Source organism: Hyalella azteca, unplaced genomic scaffold (genome assembly GCF_000764305.2).
Source record: "Hyalella azteca isolate HAZT.00-mixed unplaced genomic scaffold, Hazt_2.0.2 contig14404, whole genome shotgun sequence".
Classification (NCBI taxonomy): Eukaryota; Metazoa; Arthropoda; class Malacostraca; order Amphipoda; family Hyalellidae; genus Hyalella; species Hyalella azteca.
In genome coordinates this window covers 2,833-14,880 of record NW_025944291.1, presented here as the reverse complement: position 1 = coordinate 14,880, position 12,048 = coordinate 2,833, and the positions used below count along the sequence as shown (strand labels likewise).

The following is a 12,048-nucleotide window of genomic DNA, read 5'->3' as shown; positions in this document are numbered from 1 at the left end:
AGTACTGTTCTATCAATATCTATCGCGTCTATTTAATATTACGTCTCAATTGCATATAATCTAATCTTAGGATGTAATTATGAAGAATAGAATGAGACGCCTGATTGACACAAGACACCTCCCTTCTTTCTAGGTGATCATCCTCAATCGTATGGACAAAAAAACCATGAAAAGATCTTGTTCAAAACCATCAGCCTAAATCGAATCTCATACCTAGAGTATTCTGTAATAAAAGTCGTCAAAGCATTTTAGAAATATATATGGAAAAACGTCTCGTAAAAAAACGTCTCGGACAATTTTACGGAAAGAATAAGTCCAGCTCAAATGCAATTTGAGTCATTTTATAGTTTGTAAAATTTTGATAAAAGATGTTCAGGAAATCAAATAATATTTTTAATTGAATTCACTTATATTAATTTCAACTCAATCACTATTTGTCGCAAATTTTTATATGGATTCGAAGTTTTCCGCTGTTCCGAAATCCAACTTTTTAGAAAATCACTAATAACATTTTAAGTTCGCAATCCTATGTCGTAGATCGTCCGCGCCAAGTTCTTTCACTTCTTGGATTTCTTTATGATCTGTTTTTATTGTAACTGCAAGAAATTTTGAAAGATAGAACAAACACCCGAGAACCTACTCAATAGGTGAGTAGCAATTCAGCAATTGTAAGTAGATGTTTGTTTCAATGTTTCTTAATTTTGAAACTCATTTAGTCATTAGTTCAATCACTTCAATGTACTTAGCTATTACTTCAATTTTTTCTTAGTACCCTACCTACTCTCACTATTTCTGATGGGTTCATTGGGTTGACCTATTACTCAAGCATAGTGACAAACCAGAGAGTTTTTTAGACTCTCCCTGACTCCCTCAAAGGCTCAAGTTCAGTTTTGAGTCCTATATGTAGACCAGTAAAGTACCCTGGATACCTGCATTATCATACATAAAAAATTGGTTTAAATTGTGAGTAAATAAGGAAATTAAAAATGAACTGATTCTAAAAAATCTGTGGTTTGTCAGTGTCACTATGGACTCAAGTTGACTGCGGTAGCGCGGTTCTAGTCTGGAAAAGTCCTATTTTTGTCTGAAATATCGCGGCTCTAATATCATATAATTTCAGTAGGTATGAAATCTCGCGGCTCGAATGTCATAAATTTTTGTTTGATTTAAATGGAATCACGGCTGGCAAATCCATAAAACCACGGCTCGAAAAATTCAGTCGCGGCTTGCCAAGTAGATATATTCCATACTAGGCGCGGTTGAGGGCGGAGTCCCGGCTTGAAGCCTAATAAGCCTATGACTAGGCTATGAGACTGAGTGAAGTCAGTAGACTTAGATCAACTATGTAAATTGTAGGGTAAACGCGGTATATTCCGACACATTGAGGACGCCTCGAGAAATGAAAAACTATAAAAAAAATTTTATGCGTTACATAAGTTCTGTTGCCTTCACATGACTCTCAAAACACTTCACTACGCGTCAGCAACAATGAAACGTCACAAAATGTTGCCATATTTATGTAAAGGCCTTTAGAATACCTGTCTCTTATACACATCTAGATGTGTATAAGAGACAGCAACAGAACTTACGTAACGCATACGGTTTTTTTTATAGTTTTTCATTTCTCGATGCGTCCTTAATGTGTCGGAATATACCGCGTTTACCCTATAAGTACCTAGACCAGTAAAGTATCATGGATACCAGCTGTCTCTTATACACATCTAGATGTGTATAAGAGACAGATNCCTATCTGTAATTATGTGGGATGTAGCTCCTGTGTCTACCAACAACATGGTTTTGCCTTCAGTACACTTATTAACTAAATTCACATCACTGAGACTTACTTTCATTGCAAAATGTCCATCTGTTGCTGTGGAAACGGTGGCATCTTCATCCATCCGTGTACTAGGGGCACCATACATTTTCCTTAGTTTCCAACATTCTTTGACATCATGGTTGTTCATCTTGCAGTAGTTGCACCATTTAGTATTTTCTTTTCTTCTGCACTGAAATTGTCGGTGGCCATTTTCGCCACAACTGTAGCACCTCAGGTTTGAGTTTGTTTTCTTGTCCGATGTTACAAAGATTTTATCATCTTTGCGTTCCTCCCGTGTATTTTCTTCAAAGGATTTCAGTGACTGTTTGAATTGATTGAAAGGGACAGGTTCTTTACTCTGGTAAATGACAGATTTAAAGGAAATATAGCTTGGCGGTAATCCTTTAAGGGCCAGGGACACAAGGAGGCCATCAGAAACTGTCTCACCAGCATTCTGGAGTGCTGAAGCAGCTTTCTCAGCTTTGATGATGTAGTCAATCACTGACTCGTTCTCTTCTTTCTTCAGCGTTACCAGTCGATTATAGTTCTCTATAATTCTAGGGTATGTCTTCCCCATGTAATGTTCACGTAGTATTTTAAGGCTTTTCCGTCCATCATCCTTAGCTTCACGGCAAATAAGTGAAAGGCTCTTCTCGTCCAGCCTCTGCGTTAATTCTGCAAAGATGTTCTTGTTCATTCTGTCCCAACTGTTAGCTCCTGAGCTCGTGGCGGACTCATTAGTGTTGCTTTCATTTCCATCCCGTTCCAACGCCTCATCCAAACCTTTTAGCGTAAGGTGGGATAGGAATTTAATCTCCCACAACTCGTAGTTGTCGTCATTACCGTCGAATATCAAGTTCGCTGGTATTCTATGAAAAGGCCCATAACCTGCTACGTTATCACTTTGTGACGGCATGATAGTCTTACGGTGGTGGGATTGAATGAAAGCCAAGTCTTCTGCTAAGGTTTACTTCAACACCGAAAGAGAGCAACCTGCTTGAGCCGAAGACCAGAAGCTAGAGAGCGATAGGAGAAGCGGGTGCTTCCTCTTACAGGGAAATAAGGCAAGAGACATAAAAGTTACGCTAGAATCCGACAACTCACAGTACATGTTGCAGATAGGTGATACGTTTATTCTAACACTTCTATAATTGAATCATATTCCTGAAGAAATCTTGCTAGCATTTGATGTAATTTATTTATTTCTTTAATTATGACCAAAACGATTTTCGCATACTTTTTTAATTTTTAATGCCACGTTCGTAAGTCTATATTGATGTATTCTTTTATTGAAGCACTAATATAGTGTTTTGACACTATGTTACATTGAATTCATTCCTCATCAACCGGTTGCAGAAACTGTAGAACCGACTACTGTACCAGCCTTTTTTAGATACTTCCGAAAACTTATAAAACTTTAAAACACATCTGATGATATGAAAAAGATGCGAAATTATTACATTTTCTTACAATTCTTCCCCTTCCTGAAAAACAGTTCGGTCTTTCGCGTCAGCTGCTGCGATTTAGTGCTGTAATACATAATAAAACATTTATTGATGCATTTAATTAGTACTGTGAAGTCATACATACATGAAATAGATGAGTTATATTACTTATATATAATGGTGTTCAGTTGGAAAGTCCATAATTAAGGCGTATGGGGCGCTAGAAAGCTGCATCGGAGGGTGCTCTATGGAAATAAATGTAGTTCCTTTTCTACTTTTGAGATTTTGGAGTCAACTGTCAGGCTCCCTCAAACATGATCAAATTTTAGATGGACTAGAAAACCAATTCTGAGTCAGGAACAACCGGTTTAATGCTTCGAGGAATATTTTACTGAGAATTGCGCTGGTGGGTACCACCGTCGACAATTATGCCCGTCATGAGATTAGGGCCAGATCGCTTGCATTAAAGTGCTCATCTCAATCTCAATGTTGAAATCTTTATCGTTAATATTTAAAATTTATGTTCAAAATTAGGCAGTGTTCAAGAGTGACTATTCTTAAACGTTTTATGGATGGTATTTTGAAATACACAGAACTCGTATACTCCCGCTAGGGTGAATTCCATCAACAGAAATGAAGTACAGAGCAATAACCGGATTGTCCCATTATGTTATTGTGTGTTAGTTTTATGTGAAAATCACGCATGTAATTGTATTCAAAGTTTTTATGTAGCGTGATCTCGGTAAGCAAGTAATTTTTTGTACATAAGGAAAACGTTCACCGTTAAAGTATTTCTCAAAAGATCCAGAGTCTAAAGTCCAGAGTCGCTCACATGTCTACTTTATCCATTTTATTTATAAATCTTATACTTCAGAGAATGAGAATATGCATTTATTTTTTTTAATCAAAATTTATCACCTTGTGCGACTTTTCAAGGGTTTGCAAGGATTGTTGCACATAAAGAAACGCAACATAGAGGTGGATCGAGGAAATTACTGCAGAAGCTGAACTTTTCCATTCCGCTCCATGAGTCATGAGTGGGCCGTGACTCATATCACACGTGCAAATCCATGAGACAAAGTTGCCTTGGTCAACGTTTGACGTTTACACACTAGGGCACACTTCAAAATGTAATTTTGTTTGGTTTTCGTTCAAGGTGACAGTTGTCCAAAGTTTAACCTGATAGAATGATTTGTATAAAAACTTCCACGCTAATGGAAACGAAGACATAAGTTACATCGCCACCTTAATGAGAAGGCGCAACGAGAGGACTGGCCCCATTAATCAAAAGTGACATCGCCACCTTAATGAGAAGGCGCAACGAGAGGACTGGCCCATTAAACAATAAGTTACATCGCCATCTTAACGAGAAGGCACGACGAAATGAATGGTCCCAGAATTCATTATGATATTCTTCATATAAATATCGTCACCTATACAAGATCGGCACAAAATCGTCGAGATAAGCAGCCTCATAGAAATGCCGGGACGTCACATACGTAGCCCCTGTATAATTCAGGTCTGGGTATGCGGTCAAGCCCGGGTTCAGAAACCCTGCCCAGAACCCGTATGTTCCGAACGTGATGATGGTGTGGTTGCAGAGGGTCAACAAATGCATGTCCTCCGCGGCCGACCCTATGGGGAGGAAGGGAAGGTTCAATAGAGTTGTGTAGGTATTAGGGGTTGTGTAGGTATTAGGGGTTGTGTAGGTATTAGGGGTTGTGTAGGTATTAGGGGTTGTGTAGGTATTAGGGGTTGTGTAGGTATTAGGGGTTATGTAGGTATTAGGAGTTGTGTAGGTATCATAGGTGGGCAGTAGCGCGCTACATGTAGCGGCCGCTACATTTTCAGTAGCGGTAGCGGCGCTATATTTAAGCATTTGTAGCGGTAGCGGTAGCGCCCGCTACATATTTAAGTAGCGACACGAGGTTTTGTCGCTACAGCGCTACCGCTACATTTATAGATGAAGCCTTTAGATTTTACTTAATGGTATTAAATATTATTTAAAAACCAGCATGATACATACATAATATAAATTGCAGAATAAAACTGTACAAAGATTTCGGTGCAGTGTTGACAACCTCAGCCTGTTTCTAGTGTCAACATGTTAGTTGTTACTTGTTAAGTTATTACTCCAGGGGGGTGTCCCTTATTACCCCGTCCTTAGTATTTGTTTGAGATGTAGCAGTCCCAGGCCACGATGGATCGCCACCTCTGATTATCATTCATATCAGCGCACTACCATTCAGCGCATGTGACTTCCCAATCACCTTGCGACACAAATGTGTTAGGAAAAGCAAGTTTTTTCGTCATGCTAGTGGTGGTGACGACGTCATCCGACGTGATGACAAAAATGACGTTGTCGAACCTCGCCGTAAAGAAGTTGAACGCCCGACGAAGATATCCTTCGTAGGATTTGTCGAGATCGTCCACGGAGAATACCTGTGGGAGTAACGAATGACAATTCATACTCATGATTCACACTCATGATTCACGCCCACGATTCACACTCATGATTCACGCCCTTGATTCACACTCATGATTCATGCCCTTGATTCACACTCATGATTCACGCCCTTGATTCACACTCATGATTCACGCCCTTGATTCACACTCATGATTCACGCCCTTGATTCACACCCAGGATTCACACTCATGATTCACGCTCATGATTCACACTCGTGATTTACCCTCTTGATTTACACTCATGATTCACACTCATACTTCACACCCATGATTCCAATCTTGATTCACACTCATTAATAAGTATGATTTACACTCATGATTTACACTCATGATTCACAATCATTAACAATCATGATTTACACTCATGATTTACACTCATGATTCACACTCATGATTAGCAATCATGATTAACACTCATGATTCACACTCGTGATACACACTCATGATTCAAACTCATAATTTACACTAATGATTCCCACTCACGATTTACACTCATTATTGTGATAACTGCGTATTTTTTGGAAGCTTCCTGAAAATTGCTATCAACAGAGGATAAAATCGCGCTAATTACTGAGTATTTCACTTATTTTCAAAATATCATTTCTTTAAGAAACTTGATATTCAAAAATAGACCAAAAATTATATTTTTTTTTACTTTTTATGCAATTTTGGGCAACTCAATTTTAACTTAGATACATCATTCTTATATGGTTCCCTGCTTCGTCTCTTTATCATTTACATTACGAAAGAAAAAATCTCAAAAGTGCCGTGGAAAATGGTTTTCTTGAAACATTAATATTGCTCCGTGCCATGTATTTGTCGTGCGTAGCCCAATCAGCCCGGTCCGTAACTGCTTTTTATGTTTTTTTAAGGTCTTTTAACTCGGTAACGACCAGGATTGTAAAAACTTTACACGAAAAGAGAACAAAAATCCCCTCGTAGGGTCCCCGAGTGGTGAGCTCGGGGTTAGACTCCTGCGTTTGGAACTTTTTCCATACGAGACGAAACGAGACGAGACAAGAAGCTTTGTCCCGGTTCGCAATAAAATTCGGGACAAATTTTAGCAATCCGTAGGAATTCCGGGCCGATACCGAGGCGAGACGAGACGTCCCGGTTAACATCGGATGTTGAAAATTTCCCGGAATTTATATCATTTATAACGAGACATAACGAGACGAACCGCTTAATGATTGGATGTCTATTTTGTTTTTAGGTTACAGACATGTAATATAAATTGAGACGTATTCATCATTGACAATTCCGCTCGTGGGCTCGGCAATTAAGATTGTTTTTGCTACATATCGTTATTTCACATGGCACTCATTCATGATGAGGCATATAATAATTTAAATGATAATTTGCATATCTTTTATATTTTTTCCATTTGCAATGTTGTACTGTAATGCAAAGTAGACATATTTTTCTATGATTATAGATTAAAAAAAAATTTTCAGTGACAAAGTCTATACTTTAATTAACTTCCGCTAGTTAAGGTCCATCAGTTGGAGCACTAGATGGTCCAGCAACAGGGTCTCGAGTGACAGCCCTTGTGCTGGTTTAATTTCCATTTGGTATCTTGTGATAAGTGGTGAAACACCTGCACCTGATATATGACATTTTGTAGCGGTAGAGGTTCTGGATAGGATAGGTTAGTTTAGGTTAAGTTACGTCAGGTTAGGTCAAAATAAGTCTGGTTAGGCTAGTTTAGGAAAGGTTATGTTAGGTAATGTTAGGTTAGGACAGGTTAGGTTAGTTTAGGTTTGGTTAAGTTAGGTTAGGTTAGGCTGGATTTAGTTGAGTTCGATTAGGTTATTTATGGCTAGGTGTAAGATTGTTTTAAACACTGTAATGACACACACAGGACTAGGCCAGAATAGGGGGATTGCTGTGTGTAGTCGGAAATATGTGACTAGAAGAATGAGAGAGAAAAAGAAAGATAAAAAATATGTATGGCGGCTGATCTGGTTATTATTTGTTCCAAAAGTATAAATTGATTAATTATTAAACGTACAATAAATATCCATAGATTAGTTATTATACGCACTGTAGACATCATGTTCGGATAATCAGTGAGTCTGACGTGAACGCCCACGAAGACCAAAGGTTTCGACGGATCTTCCTTTGTAGCGCTAGAGGCGACTGCGGCGAGGCGGTCATAGGCCTGTAAAAATATCATCTTTTGTAATGGAAAAGTAAGGCAATGTTGTCATAAGCCTGTAAAAAAGGCGACCTTTTCAATTGAAAATTGAAGCAATGTTGTCATATGCATTTGAAAATAATGACATTTTTAATAAAAAATTTTACAATGTTTACATAAGCTTGTAAAAATTATGAATTTTCAATGAAAAATTAGGGCAATGTTGACAGAGGCTTGTAAAAATAGCGACTATTTTGTTGAAGAATTTGTACAATGTTGTACATCGCTGATATATAATGTGAGTGTGTGATTTATATCGATGAAATAATTTCAACACGTAACTGCGGTGTCTTTTTGCTCCTAAATTGCCTCATGAGAGATTTAAGCAGAGGGCATAAGTTACTGAGAATGAACAAACAATTAGTGAGAATGAACAAACATTTCTGAGTGATTATAGTGGAGTACCTCGGTTATATCCGATCGAACAACCAACAGCAATTCAAGTAGAGCATGTATGTTATTTATTGTGCAAACAACGTTACAAAATCAGGAACATATGTATGTCCATGCATGAGTGTTTTAATACTTGCAACCTTTTCAGAGATATACTTATGAGATTGATTTGGAAAATTTAATTGATTTAATTTAATTCATCATGCTGGTTAACTCAACATTGCTGAGAATTGTTTCGAAAAGTTCTGTCAGCCTTTACAAAGCAAACTAAAGTGCAGCTTTCGCATTTCGGGAATCTTTGTTCATAGCGCTTATTTAGACTTGACAACGATATGGTACTGATAAGTATATATACAGAGTAGACTCATAAACAATTAAATAGAATATACTTTACAAATAAACCGATGCAATCCTTCTCATGAAATCCCAATATTTTCACCTTTTTCTGAATTCCATCATGAAATTCGAATTCTTTACGAAGTTCATCTCGGTACGCAGCGAAAGAAGTTATTTCTACAGGATAATCTGTAAAAACAATCCCATTGATTAAAAACCAGATTATATTAATGATTAACTGAGATTAATTGTTGAATTAATTAGTTAATTTTAATTATCGATTAACAGGTTGCACCTACGAACCAATGATTATCAATTGATTATGCGACGCTTTCGTATGATATTCATCTCAAGACGTTCTAAAAATCATTGATCAACTGTGTACATGAACACATAACGTTATTTATCCTAGGCAGAGATCTGCCCTGGAGGTGCTTCTGACACCACGAGTCTTGAATAAATTACGAAAAAATAAATATTTTCATAACCTATTCTATGTTTATTCTGAACTGCATTCAAACCTTATATAAGGAATATAGACTTTATCTTATAACAATATTTGTTACAATTTTCATAATTAAATAAATAAAGCGTATTGATCATTATTTGCAAATTGAAATTTACTTAGAATAGAATAGAAGTGTCGGCATTGAAGAAATAGGCCCATGGCCTGTTGCCGATTCTTGAACTTTTCGTGACTTGATTCACAAGGGATCCGGCCTTTGTAACCCGATCTTTCTATAGCTGACGATTGATTGAGATAGCTGCTGGACTTATTTCTGCCACAAGCAGTGATAGCCATAGAAAGTTGGCAAGTAGGTATTCTTCACCCAAGTCTCAGTGAGGCACATGAGACTTGGCTTCTTACTATAGAGGAGCAGCTTGACTTCAGTTAACCGGGCATAGAGGCTATTACAATTCAAGGAAACCATAGAAAAGGACATCACATCTGTTACTGCCTGAGCTATTTCTTTCTATTTCGCGACTTCCTGACCTCCGAGTTGAAGATTCAGCACTCAAAGGCAACTTACCATTGCCATTAGGTTCACGACGACCAGTGCTTAAAACAGGGCTGGGTTTTGTTGATGATGCAGACAAAAAACTGACACCATTCTGACCATCACGTCTTCCAGGAACCACAGATCCCACTACCTACCAGATGCAATATCTTCCCCAGACATATCTGAATCTGAAACCAATTTAAAGTTTTCAACACCAAGACAAGACCCAAACTCATCACCAATCGCACATACCTCATCTGGCGTTGGAGAGCTTATCCCACTAGCAACAACATCATGGTTAGCAGAAGCAACAATAGCACATTCAGTAGGAGCAACAACACAATCAACAGGAGCAACAACAGGACAGTCAGCAGGAGCAACAACAGCACAATCAGCAGGGGTAGTAGCAAGATGATCATCAAGAGCATCACGAGTATGATCAGTAGGAGCAAATACATATGTAGATTTGGGTGCAGACAGATTTGAGACAGTCAAAACATCCCTAAAATGCTTATGAAGTTATGAACTGCAGCAGTAATCAGTGAGCGAGACTTTAGAGGAGATTCTTGATGCAGAGAAAGAGAGAACAAATCAGCAAGACAATTAGTTAAACGAAACACAAAATCAGCTGGCAGTGGATAAACACTGGACTGGACTGGAGTATCCAAAGACACTGGAGGATCAACAATTGATCTATTCCCAACAACCTGGCTATATGACAAAGAACCAGTCACGTGACCTGAACTGTCCAACCCATGATGAACATCTGCCAACACTCGCATGCCCCGATCAGCTCGAGGCAGCTGACACCCCAAAGCACTCTCCCCCGGCACACCTACGGCCCTTACCTTGGAGGCATCCCAACCAACTCTTCCAGTACGCTTTGGAGGTTGGTGCCAAATCACACTCAGGTGAGTTAGCCTTGTGGGGCCCACCACAATTGGCACATTTGAAAACCTTGCTGTGACAAGTGCTGAAGTGGTGCTCCTCAGCACACACTAGACACCTCATCTTGCTTGTGCATCCATTAGCTGAGTGCTTATATCGCTGGCAGCGATAGCACTGCAACGGAGGGAATTCGTACGCTCTAATTGAGTAAGAGAGGTATCCAATTTTAATTTTTGTAGGTAAATCCCGGCCCTCAAAAACCACTTGAACTGAAGTTGATGGAACTCTTTTACCATCAACTGTTCTGCTAAGTCTCTCCATCTTTACAAGCTTGCTTGAGCTGCAGGAGTCTACTCTTCTTATCAGGGTGCTGGTATCAGTATTGACTTCAATAGGGCCAATAACTCCATAGCAAAATTTGGCTTGATTTGGTTGGGTACATGTGACTGGCCAAGCACCAAGTTGGGTCAGCTGCAAAAGTGAGTTGATGCTTGCTTCATGGTATCTGGCAAGCTCCACTGCAACCAGTCCTTTACGCCGGTTTACTCGCACATCTTTAATATGAAGGGTGTTAAATGGTGGGGCTTCCAAGGCTAGGCAAAGTTGTTCAGGTGAAGTTAACATTTTCTTTGCATCTTCGGTTGCAGGTCGGATGAGAATTACCCTGGCGTTGGCATCATCGTCTGTTGGAACTGCCCTTTCTTCTTCCTGTACAGAAATTGGTTCTATTGGGTTTGTAGGTGCTTCACCCAAGTGCCAAGTCTACAAGGCTGTTCTGGAGAAACTGGACGTTTTGGCGCTTATGAGTACTATTTCCTTCTCTCACAGTTCCTTCACCCTTGCGTTTCCTTCCAGCAGTATTTGGGGCGTGGTGGCTGAATTCTTCCTCACAAAATTGACGGATTTGGGAATCCGTTGGCATGTGTGTTTCCAGCAGCTCCTTTTCATGCGCACCAGGGTCTATAAGATCAGCCGATTCAGAGTTCGCCGCCATTTTACCAGGCTGGGATGAATAGCACTTCTAAATATGCACAAGTAGGAAAGCACTGACACACGTCTTCCTTCGACCACGGTGCAAATGAGACTCCGTGTTTACCGTATGAACTCAGCTCACTCTCTCCCTCAGTCGTGACCGTAGGTTACCACGCTGTAGCGGACCTCGCTACATAAATAATTATACATATAAAACACATGATTCTAATTTTACATTCAAGAGCAAACCACTAATTTTATAAGTAAAAATGCATGACTAATTTTACACACAACACTAATTTAACAATTAAAAATATGTAGCTCATGTAACGTGTGTAGAAATACATTTAGATTTTAGAGTTTGCTGAGTGGCAACACGCCAGCTAGGCCTCTAGCGCGCGGGCTATTCTCCTCTGGCAGTGATACAAGCAACACCTCCACGGCATTGGCTACCCCCTCGTATCAAGTTAACTCTACGCGCCATCCAAAATCAATGTGTACCTCCATGACTCCACGTGCACTCCTGAATTCCAC

General features: G+C 39.2%; 1 protein-coding gene across 1 annotated transcript; it reads right to left on the bottom strand.

Annotated features, from left to right (window-relative positions):
- Positions 1 to 4,523: 4,523 nt before the first annotated feature.
- Positions 4,524 to 8,843, bottom strand: LOC108673714 (galactoside 2-alpha-L-fucosyltransferase Sec1-like). The gene is made up of 4 exons (XM_018161582.2): positions 8,757 to 8,843; positions 7,772 to 7,888; positions 5,532 to 5,703; positions 4,524 to 4,896 (listed from the first exon to the last, which is right to left on the bottom strand). Exons 2-4 carry the CDS (start codon positions 7,781 to 7,783, stop codon positions 4,691 to 4,693), a joined length of 390 nt encoding a protein of 129 aa, XP_018017071.2. The 5' UTR covers positions 7,784 to 7,888; positions 8,757 to 8,843; the 3' UTR covers positions 4,524 to 4,690.
- Positions 8,844 to 12,048: the final 3,205 nt, after the last annotated feature.

Coding starts and splice junctions, on each gene's coding strand:
- LOC108673714 (XM_018161582.2), bottom strand. Junction 4,897..5,531: donor TAACACATTTGTGTCGCAAG/GTGATTGGGAAG, acceptor TCCTCCCCATAG/GGTCGGCCGCGGAGGACATG.